This window comes from Polyodon spathula, chromosome 1, assembly GCF_017654505.1.
Source record: "Polyodon spathula isolate WHYD16114869_AA chromosome 1, ASM1765450v1, whole genome shotgun sequence".
Classification (NCBI taxonomy): domain Eukaryota; kingdom Metazoa; phylum Chordata; class Actinopteri; order Acipenseriformes; family Polyodontidae; genus Polyodon; species Polyodon spathula.
This window is the reverse complement of record NC_054534.1, coordinates 21,807,530-21,831,106: the sequence shown is the minus strand read 5'-3', so window position 1 is coordinate 21,831,106 and position 23,577 is coordinate 21,807,530. Positions and strand designations below refer to the sequence as shown.

General features: G+C 37.4%; 1 protein-coding gene across 1 annotated transcript in view; it reads right to left on the bottom strand.

The window, feature by feature from the left end:
- Positions 1–8,171: 8,171 nt before the first annotated feature.
- Positions 8,172–23,577, bottom strand: part of LOC121315584 (multiple epidermal growth factor-like domains protein 10) — a 69,124-nt gene continuing 53,718 nt past the window's right edge. The window contains 14 exon segments of the mRNA XM_041249812.1: positions 8,172–9,424; positions 9,781–9,987; positions 10,437–10,481; positions 10,602–10,725; positions 11,064–11,191; positions 11,732–11,968; positions 12,306–12,429; positions 12,431–12,435; positions 13,136–13,264; positions 13,631–13,759; positions 14,246–14,374; positions 15,264–15,398; positions 16,131–16,277; positions 22,740–22,842. Coding sequence (XP_041105746.1) covers positions 9,264–9,424; positions 9,781–9,987; positions 10,437–10,481; positions 10,602–10,725; positions 11,064–11,191; positions 11,732–11,968; positions 12,306–12,429; positions 12,431–12,435; positions 13,136–13,264; positions 13,631–13,759; positions 14,246–14,374; positions 15,264–15,398; positions 16,131–16,277; positions 22,740–22,842 — 1,803 coding nt within the window. The 3' untranslated portion in view covers positions 8,172–9,263.

Genomic DNA, 23,577 nt, shown 5'->3' with positions numbered 1-23,577 from the left:
TATATATTGAAAACACGAATTTAAACATACGGAGCGCTGACGAAACTACCCAGTCGCACATGCAGAGTATGGAGTTAGACCATGGGCGTAGTTTGAATGCATTTGGGGTGGGCTGAAGAGTAAGGCAATAGTACTGTACACATACACCTCGAGTCTTACGATTGAGTCGTGACACACGTATTAGGACCTCTCACACGCGCACCTAATAAAATCTCACGCAGTTCCCTCCAATCCCACCTTAGTGGTCTTTATTTTGAATGTTTAAATACATTACTAGAACGTAGACGGTTATATTAGAGGTGACGTCACTTATTCAGATAAAAGTAATGTTTCTTTTATATTTTTCATTGATTATGAAGTAAAATAAAACACAGATAACAAAATCACAGAGTAACACTGGATGTTCTGTGACTGGTTAGTTCGTTTGTTTTGACCCCCTAGTGGTCACTTTTTATAAATTCCTAAGTGTCATGTTCTACTCTTAATTTCTCGATTGGTTGGAGGCATTACATGACTGGAAGTAAAATTCCCCATTGCCTCAGCACATTGTAGTACACTGCCTTGGAAAGCATTGTTCGTAAATATGTGTGTGTGTGTGTGTGTGTGTGTGTGTTAATTGTGATTTTAACATGCTTATTATATTGATGGTGTGCTTTATTGCGCTACTTCCAAGTTCTGTTAGTTTCCAGAGGTTGTGTAAATAAACAGCATTAGAGGATTGATAACCAGCAGTATTTTACGTTTGTTTCAGTGTAAGTATGGTTTAGTGCAGGGCTTCTAAAACTCGGTTCCTGGGGACCCCCTGTGGCTGCTGGTTTTCATTCTCAATTACTTAATTAGACCCTTAATTGAACTGGTAATTTGCTTAATTAGTCCTTTTTACTTGTTTTCAGCTCTTAAACAGTTGCAGTTCAAGTTACTTATCAAATGAAAAGGCTACCTTGAAATATGCAACTGTTCTATAGCTGAAAACAAGTAAAAAGATATAATTCAGCAAATGATCAGTGCAATTAAGAGTCTAGTTAAGTAATTGAGAGCTTGGTTGGAATGAAAACCAGCAGCCACAGGGGGTCCCCAGGAACAAGTTTGAGAAGCCTTGGTTTAGTGTTATACGATACACGAACTTTGACTATTGTGTGTGTATATGCTTAGGTTTATTTTTGTGTTATCGCTATGTCGTTACATGTTTAGTATATATTGTACGTATTCGTTATGTAAGTACTGGGGGTCAAGAAAAGTTACTTCCTTGTAGTGACCCCTGGGCAACGCCTCTGACGGCAAAAAGCTCTTCAAATCGAGCTTACCATGCAATGCTTAATCAAAATTGTGTAGACTGGAAATAGGTATATTTCGTATAGTATTAAAAATATGTCCAATAAGGTTGGTGTTATGTAGTTGTAATGTATGTACGCTTTGTAAGGAACAGCTGCAATTGTGATTAAGTACTGTGTTTCTTAGTTTCACACCATTTTGTACTGCTGCACGAGTGTTTAAACTATAAACATTTGCCTTCAAATGTTCTTCACGTCTCTTCGTGTAGTGAAAGAAGGAGTTTAACTGTCTGTTAAATTGTACAGTGTTACGTGCAAGGAGAACAGAAGGAACACTTGATAGTAAAAATATTCGGCAATAGTCGTAGGTGAAAGTGGAGACCGGAAACTCAATTAACTGAACACAACAATTTCGAGGAAGGGTATATATAGTACATCTGAAGTGATAAACCAACTGAGCACTTGTTAAATCTATTTTCGAAATTCTACCACGCTGTGCCCCATAGTGTGTGTGTGTGTGTTTCAATTAAATTTTCATGTAAGCATGCTAACATTTTTGAAAGAAACATAATGAAAACAATACAACCTTGCATGCAAATAGTCGCCTATAATGGGAGACTGATTTATAAACGACTTTACAAAACCTAGAAGTACAGTTAAATGGGATTGTAACAACACAAATCTGAATTATTGTTAAACTGCTAAAATCAAGAATAAAGCTGGCCAAATATAAGTCCGATAATGCATAAAATATTTAAAACGGATCACAGCTCATGTACAAGTATGCAATGATTTTTCTCTAAGATATCAAGAATGAAATGTAAAGTTCTATAAACAAAATAATGAAATGGTGGATTTGAAATCTAACAAAATACTGTACTACTAGTATGGCTTCCAGCAGGCGCTTGCCATATCATTTTGTAGTTTATTTGATTACATGAGTCTTAATAAAATATTTATGTGTATGTTCAAATATAGTTGTAGCCAAAAGTTTACATACCCCAATGGAAATGTATAATTTCTAGAAATTTCTCGACAGCAAAGAATTTTAGGGAAAATCTTTTGTAGCAAATGTTTTGCTTTTGTGGATGAGGAAAAAAGCTAAAAGAAACAGTTTTCTGCAATTATTTATTTCAGCATTTTTTTTTTATTTATTTTATTTTGCAAAAATGCTCATTCAAAAGTATATCCAAAACTAATGACTATCAATGTGACCAAATAGCTAAATTTTTGTTTCATCACTCCACAAAATCTTTGACCAGAACTCATATCCATCATTCAAATGCAGTTTTGCAAACTTTAAGTTATTGTCCTTGTGACGTTTTCCTAAGAGTGGCTTTTTCCTTGGCCTGCAACCACTGAGACCTTCACTCAACCTATGATTGAAATGGAAATCCCAGTCCCACTTGCAGCCAATTTACTTGAAATGTTTTTGGCAGTCAGTCTCGGATTACAATTAACCTTCCTCACAATTCTTCTATTTGTTCATGGTGAAAGAACCTTCTTTCTTCCAGACCGATGGAGCGTTGTGACAGTACCATGAGTTTTGAACTTCTTGATAATAGAAACAATTGTTGAAATTGGGATACTCAAATGCTTTGAAATCTTATTGTATCCATTTCCAGCTTTATGACAATAAATAATTGTCTGCCTAAGGTCTTCAGATAGAGCTTTACTTTTTCCAATGTTGATTTATTGGTAATGACAGCAGTCATCCTATGCCTAACTTTTATACTCTCTAAGAATGTGCTCATACAATCCAGCATTTTCTAGACTTTTCTAGAATTAGGTTCTGCATTATCATATTGAAATTTCTAGCACCTTGTAGACAATACTATCAAAAGGTATGAATACATTTGAATTAGCATTTTTTGAGTTTTGAAAAAAAATGCTGACATAAATAATTGTAGACATCTATTTCTTGTAACTTTTTTCATCATCCACACAAGCAAGACTTTTGCTACAGAAGATTCTTCCTAAAATTCTTTTTTTTTCAAGAAATTTGTAGAAATTATAAATTTCAATGGGGTATGTAAACTTTTGACTAAAACTGTGTATAGACACACATTTTTTTTTTTTTTTTTAATTGTGCCTCAATCCTAAAATTGTACGTGATGCAAAACTTTTGGTCATTGCTTTACATAACACCTACACAGTGAAACTAGAAAGTTGTCAGTAGAATGTTTCTGTTGTCCGAGTTAGAATGAACAATGGGTTATTGTATTAGAAAAAAAATAGATATTTGAATAAATCTTGTCATGACTAACTTTTTAAATACACAGTTAAACATTTATATGTCTCCTGTAATGTACCATAAGAGACAGTTTCATCAGTTTAATTTCACCTTCATATCATCTTTAGTTATAAATAGTTTTTTAAATTCATATTGGTGATATTAGTAATATTTATACCCTGTTTGTGTTTAGATCTGCCACTGTTTCAGACATGGGCAACTCTAACCCTTCCACTTCACCTTTGATCCAACCATGATCTTACATGTTTAATCAATTAACACTTTGTTCAGGTTCTAAAGCATGTAATTATCTAAACATACCCTTTCAGCCTTATGTAGAACAGCCCTCTAGGAACGGAGATGCTTATCCGATCAACTGAATCGACCCCATTGTCCCACAAAATAAAATAAAACATGTCATAATATAGTTATTCTTTAATATTCTTTTATTGGAAAGCTTGTTGCAAATGATCTACAGAAAACTAAAGCAATTTCATGTTTAACAGTGGCAATAAAAAGGTAATAATAATAATAGTTTTTCTTTTGGAAATTTCAGTGAATAAAATAACAAATTGTAATCTCATTTGATACAGTACATACACATTGAGAAAAGAAATGACAATGAGTGTGCATGTGTGGTTGCTGTTTACAGGTTATACATATTCAGATGTTTGCTTGGTGTCAAGCTCAGATGTGGTAGCTCTCATTTCTGTTCTGTTAGTGCAGTTGTATTGAGTGAGTCTAGCTATTATAGTTCTAAATAAAGCATCAGATCCAAACCTAGTGCTTTAACAGATGAATAAACCTGTTCATCAATGACAACAGAAATTGAAAAATATCAACTTAAACTAAATCTTCATTGTGTAAACTTCTGATAGACACAAATATACTTGCTCATATTATTGCTGATATTAAATCATATCTCATCTGATTTACAACATAGTCAAAGGAATACACACAAGGCCGCCTTCGGGAGGGGGGGGGGGGTCAGCCCTAACAACTGTCCTGGGCCCGAGCTCTATTGCTGGAAATATTTTCAAATGTTTGCATTCAAATCATACAATAAGCTTTAAGTGCCCCCCTTTCCTTGGCTGGGAAATGGTTAGCTTGTAAGCTCGCAACAGACCTGACACATACCGTCATCACCAGGGATCCTAGCTTTCCAGAAGAAAAATAAATAAATACAAATTCTCAGGTTAAAAAAACAACCTATAAAAATCTGTGTTATTCCTCAATTAAAATAAAAGGCTAAAATTGAGCTCCCACCATCACAGAAGTTAAACAAACAGTACTATTGAATAACAGTTAGCACAGGAATCATTTATTTGTACTCTTAAATTCTAAGGAAGTAACAAGCTCACAGGTGGCATCAATCATTAATATAAACAAACTTACCATTTTACTATAAACATTGCAAATACTTGTGTAATAATAATAATAATAAAAAATAGTATTCATACCAGTTTATCTCCGAGTTAGTCTTTGTTAACGGGATGGTATTGCCAAACTCTTTGACCCAATTTTAGGTGTGGGTTTTTTATCATTTTCTGCATTTTTAAGCAACTCGTGAAGTCGTAACAACGCACTGGATACTGAAGTAAACTGCAGCTCCGTTCGTTTCAACATGAATGTGACAGTGAGCCTCATTTAACCTTGACCTCTACCCCAGAAGCAGTTTTACTGAACAAATATGTTCACGCAAATTTAAAGCAAAATTGCCTGTATTGATGATTATATATGATACGTGTATTGATTTGATTATCAAACAAACAAAAAGCCTTGCATGCCTTTTGCCCAGCAAACTTTTTTGGGGAAAATATGCATCTCCATTAGGATCTTTTGCACACTGCCTGTGACTGTTGCTGAGGGAGTGTGGCAGGCTGGCGAGTGGATAGAGGCCCAGAGACAGTCTGTAGTTCAAAAAAATAATTATTTTATTATAAATACACAAAAATAAAAGGGCACAAGGGCCAAAACAAAGTGATTTAAACACAAAAAGAAAGACAAAAAGCAAAACTAACAAAAATAACAATTTCCAGGCTAGGCAGTGCCTTCATTGGATTTATCAAAATTCAAACATCACACTTCAAAAATCACACACCAAAAAACCACCAACCAGCTTCCTCAGCTCCCTCCTCCTAAATGAGAAGCAGAGGCCTCCTTTTATGTCAGGTGGCTGGGTGCTGATTGGTCGTTAATTAACCTAATCAACTAATCAACCCCAGCCACCTGAACATAATAAACCCAGACAGGTAGGGGAAATTAACCCTATCCCTGCCAATTTAAAAAGGGCAGCGCTTTGCTCTGCCACAGGGGGAAAGAGCTTTCAGTTTGATCATCAACGTTTTTCTCAAACATACAGGTAGGATTATTATTATTATTATTATTATTATTATTATTATTATTATTATTATTATTATTAATCATAGGACTTGTCTCGGGCCCCAAAATTCCTGGCTCTCTCTCTCTCTCTCTCTCTCTCTCTCTCTCTCTCTCTCTCTCTCTCTCTCTCTCTCTCTCTCTCTATGTCTATAGAAAGTCTACACCCCCTTTCAAAATTTTCACCTTTTGTTGCCTTATAGCCTGGAGTTAATTTTTTCATTTATCTACACATCCTACCCCACAACTTCCAAGTGAAAAAAATTGTAGAAAATTAATCAAAAATAAAAACTGAAATAGCTTGGTTGGATAAGTGTCCACCCCCTTGTAATAGCAATCCTAAATTAGGTCAGGTGTAACCAATCACCTTCAAAATCACACACCAAGTGGCTTCCACTTATGTTAAATTGTAGTGATTTACATGATTTCAGGATAAATTCAGCAGTTCCTGTAGGTTCCTTCTGCTGGGTGCATTTCAAAGCAAAAACTTAACCATGAGCACCAAGGAGCTTTCAAAAGAACTCTGGGACAAAGTTGTTGAAAGACACAGATTAGGAGATGGATATAAAAAAAATATAAAAGGCCTTGAATATCCCTTGGAGCACAGTTAAGACAATTATTAAGAAGTGGAAGATGTATGGCACCACCAAGACCCTGCCTAGATCAGATCGTCCTTCCAAACTGGATGACCAAGCAAGAAGGAGACTGATCAGAGAGGCTACCAAGAGGCCAATGGCAACTTTACAAGAGTTGCAGGCTTTTATGGCCAAGACTGATCAAAGTGTGCATGTGACAACAATGTCCCAAGCTCTCCACAAATCTGGCCTGTATGTTAGGGCGGCAAGAAGGAAGCCATTACTCAAGAAAGCCCACCTTGAATCCCATTTGAAATATGCAAAAAGTTTTGTAGTCTGACAAAACTAAAATGGAACTTTTTGGCCTAAATGCAAAGCGTTATGTTTGGTGCAAACCCAACACAGTGCATCAACTAAACAACTCCATCCCTACTGTGAAGCATGGTGGTGGCAGCATCATGTTATGGGGATGTTTCTCATCGGCAGGGACTGGGGCACTTGTCATGATAGAAGGCAAAATGAATGGAGCAAAGTACAGAGAAGTCCTTGAGGAAAACCTGCTGCCCTCTGCAAGAAAGCTGAAACTGGAACATAAGTTCACCTTTCAGCATGATAACAACCCAAAGCACACAGCCAAAGCTGCATGGGAGTGGCTAAGGAACAAAAATGTAAATGTCCTTGAGTTGCCCAGACACAGCCCCGACCTAAATCCAGTCGAAAATTTATGGCATGACTTGAAGATTGCTGTCCATCAACTCTCCCCTAGGAACTTGACAGAACTTGAACAGTTTTGTAAAGAAGAATGGTCAAATATTGCCAAATCTAGGTGTGCAAAGTTGGTAGAGACCTACCCCAACAGACTCACAGCTGTAATTGCTGCCAAAGGTGTTTCCACCATGTATTAACTCAGGGGGGTGGAGACTTTCAGTTTTGTATTTTTACTTTTTTTTTTCTCTCATTAAAAACTTTTTTTCCCCCTTAACAGTGTGAAGTATGGTGTGTAGATAAGTGTAAAAAATCATCACTGAAACTCTGAGGCACTGACACAACAAAATGTGAAAAAAGTTCAAGGTGGTGTACACTTTCTATAGGCACTGTGTGTGTGTGTGTGTGTATATATTGTGAGATAGCAGGGAGGGGGTTAAAATCCTTCCCTGCTAAAAACCTTGTGAGAATGCACATTTGGGTGTTATGGGGTTTAATTGGGTAATTGTTTTATTGTTTAGTAATCCCCTGCACCTGGTGGTAATTGTAAATTAGAGCCAGGCGCAGTGTATTCTGTTCCAGGCTGCTGCTGAGAGAAGAGCCTGACTGTGTGAGTGAGCAGTCGTATTGAGGTATTGTGTAAGGGTGTGTTTTTGAATGTTTGTGGCAGGTAAACGGTTTAGCTGTCCTGCGTGATAGTTAGGTTCCTGTTTATGTTTAGTGAGTGCTCCAAATAGGAGCTAGATGTTTGTTTTGTGTTTATTTCATTTTGTGTTTATTAAAAGTGCGCGTGAGCGCTGTTTCAGTACAATCCTGTGTGTTGGGTCGTGATTCAGAAGGCAGAAGAACCCGTGAGAGCCTGTGTGGAGAGCAAAAAGGTGACAAAATATATATATATATATATATATATATATATATATATATATATATATATATATATTCCACAATAAGTTCTTAAAAAAGGTAACAGGGCTTTAATAAACTTTACTATTACCACAGGAAAAACAAAAATACTGGACTGTCTAAGTTTGATTTTATTACACAATGGTATTTCTGTACAGTACAAATTGTCAACAAGCACCACTGCTGAATCATTTCTAAAGTGATTTACAGCTATATACATCATCTTTTATACATCAAACCAAAGCAGTACAGAAAAGCTTATATTAAAAAAGAAAGACATATCACAATACAGACAATTCTAGCATGTATAAAAAACAATATTTTATTTATTTTTATCATTTTTTTTATGTGTTTTTTTTGTTTTTGTTTTGCAATGCAAAAGGCCAGCTTAAGCATATTATAACAATGGGTGCATTTGGAAAAGTTCTCTTTGACAGCAGATAAGCAATGGAGGATTGCAGTGGATTTAACAAAAGTAGCAAAAATGCTGCACTGGGTAAAAGAAAAAAAGAAGGCTGCAGTACAGTACTGGTTACATGTACCTCTTGTTTAATAAAACTGTATCAGCTGCACTCTGCCAGACTTGTATTAAAAGTCTGTTCTGGGTATTCCTCTTATTGCCTAGTATATGTCTGCTTCACCATTACAAAAATAAAATCAAATCTGTGTTTTATTTGCTTGCTGTTGAAAAAACTAATGATATGTATTAATGATCACTGGAATAATTTAAAGTGAATTACCAGTTTATACATTTTTATTAAGACTTCTTAATATCAAATCACCCCTCAAGAGATTCACTGGGTAATTCCTGTCAAATCTTTCATCCTTACAAAAAAAAAAAAAGAACATTAACTAGCCTTTCAAAGGGATGCTTTGACAATCTAATTTGCATTGGTGTTATTCCATTCTGTTTAATTATTTAGTTTTGCCCTCTGGTTAACGACAGTGCAGGAAAGCTCTGATAAGGGTGTCCTTAGTGTGGCATCCTTGGAAATGTATGCTGAATTCGGAAACGTGCGTCAAGTTCTTCTTCAAAATGCAACAGTAATTACAATAAAGATAACAATAATAATAATCTACAGAAGACATAAACTGCCGGTGTGCAGGTCAGTGGATGACAGGTCTTCAGTCGGTCCACTGAGCTATGGGTCACCATGGTGCAACTGCTGTCTCTGACCTCCCCAGTGTTGGCTGGGTTCAATCTTTGCTGAGGTCCTTCCTTGGCAAGGAGGGACTATCCCGCACTGGGAGTAAATCGTAGTGGCATGGAATGTGACTGTTCTTTGGAAGATCATACGGATCCTGGACAAAAGACCCACCGTTGCTGTACTGTCCATGGACGACACTCACTGTAGGTTCTGAAGTGACCAAATATAACAGCTTTATAAGGTGACATGATATCATCCTCACCATCAGCAGCATCTTTATTATTACCTTCATATTGTCTCCTAACTCTTTCTTTAACTCTCACACAATGTATTTTTAATTGGGAAAACAGGAATAGAGAATGTGCAATTAAAAAACAAAACTGCTATAGAAAAAGACTACTCGGATGTGTTAAAATGCCATGAAACGTAATGTAGGACATACTTCTGTAAAATGTTACCATATGCTAGGTTAGTGCTGGATTTCCAGTTTTAACATGCTTTTTTCATGTGGTGCATTGTTAATCAAGCACCCTGTATAATAAACATTATCGTTTACTAGCACTTACCAACTTCGTAGACGTTCTTGTTGGTGGAGGCCGAGTTTCCAATTTCAGCATAGGGGGGATCTCTCTGTGCGGGTGACTTCATCTCCACGTAGCCACACTCTGTGTTCTTTGGCATCAATATCGGGGGGTCCTTTATGGTTGCATATGGGTTCTCTGTGCTGTTCAGTGAGCAGGAGCTGGAGTTATAGGTGGAGCCCTTCACCAGATCTAAGAGAACGGTAAATATAATATACCCAAGCAAGGGCTTATAGACTGTGCCATACCAATTACATTCAGAAAACTGGTGTTCAAAAATCCCAGATTTCTCTATAAACCAAAATAAGTCAAATTGGTTTGGAGCATTGAGGCTAAACAGAAATCTTTAAATCAGACAACTTCATATACTTTGTTATAAAACATTTGGAAAAATTTGAGCCAAACTGGGAGCCAGTGGATCTTGATCCGGTCCTATCCCTGCCACTGCCAGTGGGCAACCCCGTGATTTAATGTGTAACCATGGGAACATGACTTTGGAGTGCCTCAGTCTGTCTCAACTGAAAATGGTGTTGCATCTCTTTCTGTTGAGTAATGCTGGGTAAGTAACGTTACCCCTAAAAATCACACCCAACTGAACTGTACAAGTTAAATGCTGCATTTATGTTCAGGTACATACTTACCTTTAAGAGATTTTCCCAAGTAACTTCTGTCAACACCAAAGGCCCCTAGAAAAGATAGAAACAACATGAACTCTGGTTCGCTGAAGCATTTGAAGGTTACTTTACCTGCCCACTCCCTAGGAATACACTGTTAGCAGTTCCCAAACTAATTTGAAAAAAACTTACCAAGTTCGTTAAAGTAGCCTCCCTGTTTCCAGTCTGCCGGTAGTGTTCCTGTATAATCTGTCATTGGGGGTCTCTTTCTATGGTCCACATTTTTAAGGTTTACAAAAAGCTGGTTGTTTTTTGTCTGTTAAACAAAAAAAGAAAAGAAAAAGAAAAGTAATCATTGGCATATTAACTTACCGTAATCAAATCACTGTCCGTTATTTAAAGTATTAAAAGTGTATTAACTGTGGTTTTAAAGACCACTTTGCTATCCTTAATTATCTTTAGTACCCTTTTCACCATTATCAATGTTTAGCTGCACGGGGCCCCACTGCAAATTAACCGAGAAGAACCGTGGGAGCTTTCAAAATTATTTTTCACAGTACAACCAAGCAGAGCAATAACATCAAAACCTTTGGGACTTCATACCGAATGGAAGCAGAGACCACACGGCATCCATGTCACAGTGAAATCTCCTACCTTGCCACGGGCAACCCTCTCCATGTTGTTGATATGCGGTGGGTGAGTGCACTGGGTCAGTGTGTGATAGCTTGGGTTAGAGAAGTAGTTACTGTTGGGATTGCCACCATTAGCTTGTGGGATGGTGTCTGAAAGCACATACAAATAAAAAAAAGCCAGTCAGTGCCCCGGCTGTCCTGCAGTATAAGAAGAGTAAATAGGTTATTTTCAGTAGTGGTGTGGATTGGATTCCCCAGTGTTAGAAATGACAATTATGCAGACAGGGACGGATATAAGACTCCCATTGCATAGCAGTTTGATAAGACACACCTGAGCTTATTATCTACACATCGTGGCCAATCAAGCTTGTAGTATTGTTGAAAGAATCAGAAATATAATACAGTCATCACATTTTAAATCAACCAGGAACAACAGGAGATTAATTCAACAAAATATGTAGACTAAAAGTCGTCTTTATTGACATACAGCCATTATATAGCCTTATTTTTTTAAATTAAGTAAATGTTAAACTGCTTTTAGATAGAAAGATATCAAATCAATTGCAGTTATGCAGAATAAAATATTGCAGGGGCATTAACAGAGCCAGAGATAGCGACTATAACCAAAGTGTTCAACACTGCAGGGCTGCATTGGAAATGAGATTCTCCGGATTCGTTCTGTTGGTGTACCTGCGACGGTGTAGTCTGTGTTCATCACCCTCACGGCGGGGGTGTAAGTGACTGCAGGCATTGTGTTCTCCTTGCCCTTCTGCTTCTTCCGGTAGATAATGAAGAGGGCCAGGAGGAAGAGGACGATGAACACCAGGGCAATGATCCCTGTGATTGCTCCAATTTGGTGTGCGTCTGCAGGTACTGCTGTGCTCGTCCGACTCAGGCTGTTTAGGTTTCCTACTATTATCACCCCAGCTGGTAGGAGAGAAAAGAGGGTCAGAAACACATTGCAGTTAGACTCAAAACCTTTCTAATGAAAGTAAGAACTGATAATATATGAATTTTATCAACAATAATCATATATAATCGATATACTTGTACTTCATGCAATTTGTTTTAAAGAAATCTCGGTAATGTAGCAACCCAGGGTAAGTAGCACAAACTTGTCATTTGGAATACAGCCACAACAGATATTCAGACAGATGAGGACAGATGAGAAAATGCAAATAAATAAATAAATAAATAAACAATACAAACCAGAAAAAAATAATAACAACACAATACATTTTGACATAATGTCGCAGTGTTTTACCTTGATCACACCTTGGCCCCTTCCAGCCTGGGCTGCAGTAACAGGTTCCAGTGATATGATCGCAAGTGGAGTTGTTGAGACAGTCGCATACCTGTCGACAGCCGTAGCCATACGTGCCTGGGGGGGCATTCTGATAAAAAAAAAAAAAAAATATATATATATATATATATATATATATATATATATATATATATATATATATATATATATATATATATATATATAGTGCCTATAGAAAGTCTATACCCTCCTTTCAAAATGTTCACCTTTTGTTGCCTTATTACCTGGAATTAAAATAACACAACAAAATGTGGAAAAAGTTCAAGGGGATGTAGACTTTCTATAGGCATTGTATACAGTATATATATAATGATTTGTAATGTACTAAACAATGACCACAGTATACCAAGAATTAAGAATTAAAATTACAATTTATTATAATTATCTGTTACTTAGCATAATGTTTTAATGATAATGAAAAAATAATAAAATAAGTATCTAAAATGTAGATTATCAAGATCAAGAAATTGTGGCCCTTTACTGTAGTATTTGCTTAACCATACTACGAAATGATGTTCATAGTACAAAAAGTACAGTATTATGTACAGTGTGCAGTTTTTAAAACAAAAGGAATTTAAAGTTAGCCAACAGGGGGCACCAAAGTTATTGTTAAAATCCCTTGATGGTCAGACCATAATACATTATTGTAAATAATTCTGTCTAACACCACAATATTACTTTATAATTGTGTTCCCATTTTGCAATTGTACATGATAATTCTACTGTTATACTGATCCTATATTATGGTTTTATGTAGCTGGGCTTATTACTTTGTTCACAGTATTTCCCCATGAATCCTGTGCGGCAGGTACATTGTCCTGTTATGTGGTCGCAGTCCGCTCCATTCTGACACTGACATATCAGAGCACAATCTTTCCCGTAATAACCCAGGGGGCAGCCTGTAATGATAGGGACAGGACAGTAATAAAAAAAACAAACAAAAAAAAACATGATGCTATCATCTGCTCAAATAGTACCTCTCACTTTGCCCTCCTGCATTTTCTTATCTCTGCATGATTATATTTTTAAATAGAGGAATTCAGTTGGCATCTGCACAAGTGAAACAGAACAGTGCTTAGTTAAAGAAATACACTGATGCTATGACCTGTGAAAGAACCAAATGATGAGACATGACTAGGTTCAAAGTAAGCTGACTGTTCTGAGGCATTAAAATCACACATGTAGGGATCAGCAGCTTCGCTGCACACAATTCCGTGGAACTACTTGCTGAACAAAGTGGCTTACTGGGTGTTGACCTGACTTACGCTGTGTGCAGTACAGGCCAGTCCAGCCAGGTGTGCATTTGCACTCCCCATCGTAAGCACTGCAGTAGGCTCCGTTGTGACAAGTGCAAGTGTGGATGCAGTTGGGGCCCCACTGTCCTGGTGGACAGGCTGGAAAACAAAGGAAACACTTAATTTGGACACACAGCGAGACTTGGACATAGCACATTATTCACATATGTACATACCTGTCCCTAATCTAAAAACGCATTCACCTTTTTGAAAAAGAAGAAAAAAAAAAACACTTCCTTAAAGGCAACTTTTCTTTAGATTATGTTATGATTTAGTAGAAATATCTATTTACAGTATTTTCACATGTATTTCACATGCTACATTTAAATGTCTGTCTGAGATGAAAGATAAGTAAGGATTGCAGTTGTAACTTTGTCATGTAGAAGTACCGTGCCAAATGGTGTGGTTTTATCTTTCCAACAGGTGGCACTCATGAACCATCTTGATGATCGCATTGTGATTCGATACAAGTGTGTTTCAGGAATGACATTCTCATTTCCTTGTTTGAAAAGGAAATGATGAGTGAAGAATATCAATCTGCTCAAAATGAATATGTTTTAGGTAAAAGGGTGACGTGCCACTCACGCTGCGAGCAGTCACTGCTGATCCAGCCAGGGTAGCACTGACAGGACCCATCCATGGGATTGCACGTTCCATTGTTGGTGCAGGTGCAGATTCCACCGCAGCTCTTTCCAAATCTGCCCCTGGGGCAAACTGCAAAGAAAAATGAGCATTGTTAATCATCACTGGATCACTCTCTGTTTACATACAAGTACTCTGTTATAATTACTTTATTTTTATTGAAATTGACCTCGACCTATTCAAAATTGTCCCCTTAAAGAACCATGAAAAAAATACTGTTGAGAAATGTACATATTTTTTAAACACTCATTTTTAATTTTTTTTTTAATATTTACTGTTGCTATAATCTAAAATGACAGACAATGCCATATACAGTGCTGGCAAAGAAAGTGCATGGCTGGTGAATGTTTGTTGGCCTTCATAGAACAATGTTTTCAGGAGTAGCTTGAAGGACAATTAAAGTGAGTTGAAAGCTCAATAAACCTGTCTTAAGCTCCTGGGAGCAGAAATGATGGAAAAAGAAGAGACAAAGATTTTTTTTTTTTTTTTTTTTTTTTTTAAGAAAAGGCTTGAGTAATTTGAAGGAAAAAAGGGAAACTCAGTGGAACCGTAAATAAGCCATTAAAAAACAACCCTACCAGACAAATTGAAAATTCATAAACCATTCGCTGTTATAATTTGTTTTCATTTATTGGTTACCTGTATGCAAATTACTACTAATAATCTTTTGATTAAATGCAGTGTATTCTTTGCTATGATTTTTCACTAAAACATGTCCACTGCTTACTGAAGAAAGCGATGAAAGATAAAACAAGGACATCCTGGCCTCCCAGATTAAACTGCTTGACCACATTATTTTTATATCACTTTTAAAGCACCACAGTCTGAATCATCAACATGAACACCTGCATCATTGTGTACAGCTTGTTAAATGTGACAGCACAATAAATAGATACGAGAGCTGTTCAATGGAGTGTGCCATCCAAGGCCTTTCTGTTGTCTGATAATTAGTCATCCCCACCTTCATTGCAGAGGGCCCCTTTAAACCCTGGCAGGCAGTCACATTGTCCAGTCATGTGGTGACAGGGTCCATTGCTGTGTACGCACTGCGGGCAGGCCTGACTGCAACGGTGCCCAAAGAAACCAGGGGAACAAACTACAAGCAAAAAAAAAAACAAGAGATTCCTTCTTTAGCATACAATTCCTTAAATCTAAACTGGCCTTCTGGTTTCCAGAAGACATTAAGAGAACCCACAGCAAGCCCGATTATGATAATCATTCAAGTTCATTCATTTGATCATTTTTTCTCCAGGATAAAGCCATTTAGAGATGATCTCCTTTTCAAGAATGTAGACCTATTAAATATATTCCTTCTTACCAATGCCATGAATACCACAGTATAAAACTATTTTTAAAATCTTTGACTATGTACTCTGTATATGATAATAGCTAATCAATTATGCTGTTTTAAATATCGAATGTCTGTAATAACATTTGTAATTTTTGGAGATGACTATTATGTGTCTTCAGTGGCACTGGAACAATTTTTAAAGTGGGGGTGCTGAAAGCCACAAAACAAAACTGTAACCCCTGTATATGATGGAAGCCATGCAATGCCAAGGGGGTGCTGCAGCACCCCTAGTTCCAGCGCCCTTGTGTGTCTTTGTTATTATAAATGTCAATAAAATATTATTCTGAAAAAAAAAAAAGTTTTAAGTGAATATTGCTATGTATAAGCATCCATAATGGTATAATGAGAAACTATCTAGCACAGTTTCAACTGATGGAGGTAGAGGACAGGTATTCAATACACAGTTGCTTAATGATTACTGTATAAAAGAACCTGATTTACAGTGAATACACAGTAAGAACACGGTCCGATCCTTACTCCTTTGGCAGGTGGTGCCTCTGTATCCAGGAGCACATTCACAGGTCCCCTCATCAGGGGAGCAGGAAGCTCCATTTTTGCAGTTGCAGGATAATGAACAGTTTGGCCCCCAGCGTCCCTCTGCACACACGCTGTCACAATGCATACCTGCAAAGATGTTGAAACAACCCTTCAGAATGAAGAAAGGTGCTAACAATTAAGGGTGCACCCTTATCTGAATTTCAGAAACTACAGGACTTTGCCATCAACTTTATACTTTCTACTCAAGCAGGACTCCTACAGACATGGCACCTAGACACCCAACAACCAGAGCATGAACTCACCCTAATCCGCAGTCTATTGGTGCTAACCACGACCAGGCTCACTACTGCTGATACATTTGCAAAACAGCATAGTACATTCCACCCAAACTGAAGTCATGTATTTTTAGACCAGGCTTCTCTATATATAAGCCTATACAGTATGTAAGCCTATACAGAATATAAGCCTATACAATATGTTTTTATCCCCGCACTAGTTATGTGTCTAATCTGAACATGACACTCACTGACTAAAGGAAGCAGCTGCATATCCAGGGGGAAGCACTGCACTATTGACCAAATTACTATAGTTTGATTGTTACTGTAAGTTACAGATAATGACACAGTATGATGTGGTATGTGACTACAGATGTGGTCATTGTGAAACATCCACACTGAACAAAAATATAAACGCAACATTCAATTTCAAAGATTTTACTGAGTTACAGTTTATATAAGGAAATCAGTCAATTAAAATAAATTCATTAGCCCTAATCTATGGATTTTACATGACTAGGAATACAGATATGCATTATGGTCACAGATACCTTAAAAAAAAAAAAAGGTAGGGGCGTGGATCAGAAAACCAGTCAGTATCTGGTGTGACCACCATTTGCCTCATGCAGCACAACACATCTCCTTTGCATAGAGTGGATGTGCGATGTTGCTGCATATTGGCGGGAACTTGAACACGCTGTCGTACACATCGATCCAGAGCATTCCAAACATGCTCAATGGGTGACATGTCTGGTGAGTATGCAGGCCATGGAAGAACTGGGACATTTTCAGCTTCCAGGAATTGTGTATAGATCCTTGCGACATGGGGCCATGCATTACAATGCTGAAACATGAGGTGATGGCGGTGGATGAATGGCACGACAATGGGCCTCAGGATCTCGTTACGGTATCTCTGTGCATTCAAATTGCCATCACTGTCCGTAGCTTATGTCTGCCCATACCATAACCCCACTGCCACCATGGGGCACTCTGTTCACAACGTTGACATCAGGAAACCACTCGCCCACACGACGCCATACACGCTGTCTGCCATCTGCCCGGTACAGTTGAAACCGGGATTCATCCGTGAAGAGCACACTTCTCCAGAGTGCCAGTGGCCATCGAAGGTGAGCATTTGCCCACTGAAGTCGGTTACGACGCCGAAATGCAGTCAGGTCAAGACCCTGGTGAGGACGACGAGCATGCAGATGAGCTTCCCTGAGACGGTTTCTGACAGTTTGTGCAGAAATTCTTCGGTTGTGCAAACCCACAGTTTCTCAACTGTCCGAGTGACTGATCTCAGACGATCCCGCAGGTGAAGAAGCCGGATGTGGAGGTCCTGGGCTGGCATGGTTACACGTGGTCTGCAGTTGTGAGGCCGGTTGGACGTACTGCCAAATTCTCTAAAACGAAGTTGGAGGCGGCTTATGGTAAAGAAATGAACATTCAATTCTCTGGCAACAGCTCAGGTGGACATTCCTGCAGTCAGCATGCCAATTGTACGCTCCCTGAAAACTTGAGATATCTGTGGGATTGTGTTGTGTGACAAAACTGCACATTTTAGAGTGGCCTTTTATTGTCCCCAGCACAAGGTGCACCTGTGTAATGATTATGCTGTTTAATCAGCTTCTTGATATGCCACACCTGTCAGGTGGATGGATTATCTTGGCAAAGGAGAAATGCTCACTAACAGGGATGTAAACAAATTTGTGCACAAAATTTGAGAGAAATAAGCTTTTTGTGTGTATGGAAAATTTCTGGGATCTTTTATTTCAGCTCATGAAACATGGGACCAACACTACATGTTGCGTTTATATTTTTGTTCAGTGTAGTTTATGCAAACCCGCTAATGCATTCTTTATGATGTATGAATATTAATATTAATATTTGTTATTCATGAAATCTTTTTTTATTCATGTTTTTAAAAAGTCATTAAATATACTATGGCAAGCCTTTTGAGGGTGTAGCTTTACTATGATACTGAACACTTTATAAAATGTATGTTATCTCACCATTTAGTTCCGGTCGAAACAATTCCCAATTATAATAACAAGCAATAGGAAATAATTTCAGCACAAAACATGAAAATACTAAATTTGTATACTGCTTTATCCACCATGACCCACAGAAGCACATGACATGTTTTAAAAGGTACATTTCTGCCAGTCTTAACCTTCTGGGCTTCTTTTTATTAACAAACGAACAACTTTAAATTTTATGTTTTATACTCTAACCACTAAATATCTCTTTCAAAAGAAATGCCAGTAAAGATCCATTGTAGCAATTAGACCTTATTGAGTCTGCTGTGTTCTGCTGATGATTCATTTTGTCTGGTGTTGATGAGAAAAAGGACTGAATCAAGGGGTAAGTGCATAGCATTATGTAAGTGTCTAAAAGAACCTGTTTAGTTATAAATGTATTGTTTTGTTTAAAAGAAGAGGGGGAGGGCTCACAAAAACCTATCCATCACTTAAATTGAAACTGTCTCAAAATTATTAGCTGTAATTTAATAAACTATTCTAATTTGTATTCCTCTAAAAGGCAGGAGTGTTGTTTACAGGACTATTTGGTGTTTTGAGGCTGATAAGTAGTAATGTGATGGAATGCTAGGCCAAGGCTAGGGACAAAGAGCGCTTTGATGGCCTCTGCAAGTTGCTAGGCAATAGCTCAGTGGTCATGATAAACTCCAGTTAAGCAGCTCTGGAGAAATGTCTATGCACTTAAGGCCAAGCACATTATGCAAAGGGTACTGCCACTCCAAATCAGCATTCACTCAGCATCCAAACTAAAAATGAATGCGGGAAATATGTTTCTGGATAGGTATTACGCTTTTCTAGTAACTGAGCTGGCCTGGAATTACATTTAATTACGGTGCCACTGCAGCTTTTAAACAGTACCAAAATTTTTTTATATTAAATAACTATAGCACAGTTATAATACCATACTTTTTTTGTCATTTGGTACTTCCTAATTAAAGCATAGCAGTGCCATTATTCAAATGTAAACCTAGAGGTCACTAGAGCTTCTTGAGAAAAAATCTAAAGTTTAATGCATAGTTAAGTCTTAGTGTGTAGTGCCCTATTTGGTTTTCATTTTCTTATATATTTAAATATGGGTATATAATTCCCCTGTTGAAAACAACTCTGTTTTCTGGAAGATATTATCAGTCAACTGTATGGCAGAAATTTCAATTTACGTTAAGCTTCGTGAACTATACCAGAGTTTAACTGAGTCACATATATGTGCTTCGAGTTTAGACATGTTGGTACTGGAAATGAGTTTAGCTTTATTTAAAATTCAGTTTGCCAGCCAACATGTAAAAACAGCTAGAGTAATTTACCTATTTTTTAATCAAAGTACGTACATTTTCTAAAAGCAAAGGGGAGATCACATTTAAATAGAGACATGGCATCAAAGCTTCTCATTCTTGTTTTTCAATTACTTGGAATCACCATTGGTTGTAGGTGGTGGTGGCAGGGGATACCGATTTTCTGGAAAGTATTTTGAATTGGTGATTGTTGGGTCTACTTAATTAAATGTAAAGGAAGATTTGATTACCTGCAGTCTGAAACAATGGATTCATCAATAAATTATGTTGTTCATGTAAACATTGTGGGATCTATTTTAAGCATCTAGACTGCTAATCCAGCCATTGTAAATCTTTCTTCAGACAATCAACTGTAGTTTCACTGTACGCAGTAATGTTATTGCGTGGTCAATATATCAGCCAAGGGCCAAAACTCCTGCAGGTTGAGATCCACTTCTTTTGAGATCATGAAAACATACCCCTGTGTTTTGTATAGTCTAATTACAAAGTTTTCTAAAGAACGCAATCTCTCCCACCATGTTCTGCTACTGCAGAGTGTGATGGGATGCCTGTTTGTATTCTGTGTGTTGTTAAACACTAACAGCATCACTATGAAGTACTAAAGCCTGTGGCCTAGATGGGTTACTGATTTGAAACATATGGACCCAACTAACTATCAGCACACTAAGAAATACAACCACCTGTATCAACCAAAGAGCAAGCTGTGAATTAGAAAGAGTTGATACTCTATTATCCTTGATGTCCCTGTCCTCCCCAGCACAGAAGGGAATCGTTTCCTACTTTTAAAGAAGTCAGCAAGTAAGCCTTGGAACATTTCCCAATATTTAAGACAAAAGAGCACTTAGAATTGCTCAACATTTTACCAGTTCGTTCTTCATATGATATACATAATACTAATCACTTGAGCTGAGCATAACATTAGTCTTTTTTAATTGGACCTTGTACAGCAACATATGAGGGAATCATGTCCCCATCTTTCAAAACATACATTTTGAACTGTTTGAAAGTAAGCTGCATAATTACTTGACACATTTGATTAAAAAAAAAAAAAAAACACAATGATTTTAGGAATGTTACTTTGTATCTGTAACTGAACTGTTTAGAAGAATGCACAGTAGCTGGTATAGGGTTGGGAGGGCTTTAACATGACATTTTAATTTATTGTAAAAAACCTAAAGTACCATATGAAAACTTTCCTTAAGTCGGAAGGTAAAGATTCTGGTGGCTTTACTCCAATTGTTGTACACTCCAACTATTTACTGTAGGGTACTGTGTCTCTTTCTAACCCATTAACACTACCCATAGAACCTACCATTCCTAAAAAATCTCCCAATCAAGAGCTGACCAGACCCAATTCAAGTTATGGTATAAATAATTAAACCAACCAACATCTGGATTCGATAGCTGTCATCGGACTGGAAAGTGGCAGGCTTAAGCTCCACAAGGAGCTAACCAGTTTTGAAATGTAAGAACTATAAGTACCATGGGTAAGCCTTTCTGTGGAGGCACATACCAGTAAATCTAAGTCCCGGGTTAATCAGGGTTGGGGTTAGTTTGCTTGGATGGCAGCCATATACATATATATTTTAAGCCAAAAGCATGGTTTTAGTTTGCTAAATGTTTTCTTGTTGTGCACTTCCGTTCACTATGTAGGTCTGTCTGAAATGTGAAATTAAAAAATAAAAACATACAATAAATGACAGCATTTTGTTTTAAAGCAGGATATCGGGTGTCATACTAATGTGTTTGCAGCTGCTCCCCAATTGATTGACATTCTTTGCAGTCAGTGCTTCATGCTTTAACCTGAAGACACTACTGGGCTGAAACGATCTTCGATTGGGGTGTCCAAAGCTGGCAAGTCCGCACTTGTCTTTGTTCCAGCCCTTTTCTGGATGGTTGAATTGGACCAATTAAAACCCCACCCAGACCTTAAAGTACTTAATCATTTAATTTTGCCGTTAAACCTGGAGAGGAATGGCCCTTCACGACCATGACTGACCCCCCTGATCGAGCACGTGAAACAGTAACAGACACCCAAAGAGTAAAGCACAGAAAGAAATAACTTCCTTTAACCCAGTGTACTGCCTGAGATCTTGCTTTAATATGAAAAGGCATGTTTGCTCTTACATATGTTTCATATGGAACTGCACATTTGAGACCTACTGTACGTAGAGAATTGAAGTGCATGACAGGTAAGATTTATGGAATCATTTTGTTAACATCAACTGCTCACAGTTTCACACTAGCAATTTTCTGGACGTAAGCATCATATAAACCAGGCCAGATTGTTCCAGAAACTGCCCAGTGTCTATAGGCAGTTTCACGTTTTTAGACTATTTAAAGAAAGCACCTTTAGATTCCCATAAAAAAAGCAAAACAATTACTTTTTATAATTGTGTTTAAGGCAAAATAATGAACTTTGTGCCACAGTACTGCAAAATTGAGCCCCAACTGTTCTTTGACAGAGACTGATTAGACTGTGTATGATGAGCAAGCAACCACTTACTTGAACCTTGGTACAGGCTTAAAGAGGACAACAAGACTACGGAGTAGTCACAAGGTACCTTGCTGCTTCACTCATTGCTCTGGTGTTCATTTTAGAACAGATTCTACTAATACTGAATTAAAGAAACCTACATTTTAGCTACATACAAATGCAGAGTCCTTCTGGGAAAATGCCATCCTGAAAAAATGTATGGAGAGTTTCCAATCTTATGTTTATACCTTACTGTCCAATTGTAAATAAATTAAATTAACTATGCACAGCCTTTAATAAATAATACATATATCATATGATGGCTATATTTCTGATTTTTTCCCCAGAAGCACAAGATGATTTTTACACCATGTATTCTTTCATCCCAAATAATATTTAGTCATGAGCTAAATCTTGCTTGTATGCTTTCAATTTCCTCTTGCACAACTTGTTCCTGTGACTAATCTAACAGATGTACCTGTTGAGGTAGCAGTAACTGTAATGCTCACCTGTCCACCCTGCAAGGCAGCGGCAGTGTCCAGTGGCAGGATGACAGCCATCCGCATGACTGCAATCACAGCGTTCAGTGCAGTCCATTCCATAGGTACCGTCCTGGAAGAAAAAACAGACAGGCTTAGGCTGTAAGGTTGAACTGCTCATCCATTTGTACTGTGAATATCTCAAGTTTACTGTTCCCCATTGTTAATGTTTCAAAAAAAGTAGACAAGATTGGAGTTAAATGGCATTGCCAATGGGACTGCTCACACTCCAAAGGGAGAATAATGAATTAACTGGAGATTGTATATAAACAGCAGTCAAATAATAAGTTTGCACTTGGCTGGAATCAAAATGGCAGTCATGCCCACAATGTCACAGTGAGCCTTCTCTCTTACAACACTCATGGTTAGGTCTTTCAACTGGTGATCATTTTCTATGAAACATTTGTTAAACATATTTGTCTGATGATTTTTGACTAATTTGAGCTCTGAATGACCTCCAGAAAAATATGATTTAACAAAGGTCTTTTTTTCTGAACTCTTTTTTTTTTGTAAGAAACCTATGATTTTTACAGTTTATTCCCCAGTTTTTAAGCATAAACTAGTCATTTACTTATTTCATAATCATTTTCACATAATCCAAGCATGTGATCTGTTTATAAAACGTATTGTTTTGAAAGATTTAATGACAGTTTAAATGAAAATTATTGGCAAACATTATTAGTACTGTTTTCCACAACGTTGTAGTAAGCTGTGCATACAGTACTTTCTTAAATCTACAACAAATATAGTTGCAAAGTACTCATTGCTGTACAGTGTACAGACTGCCTTCACAACAAATTAGCATGCT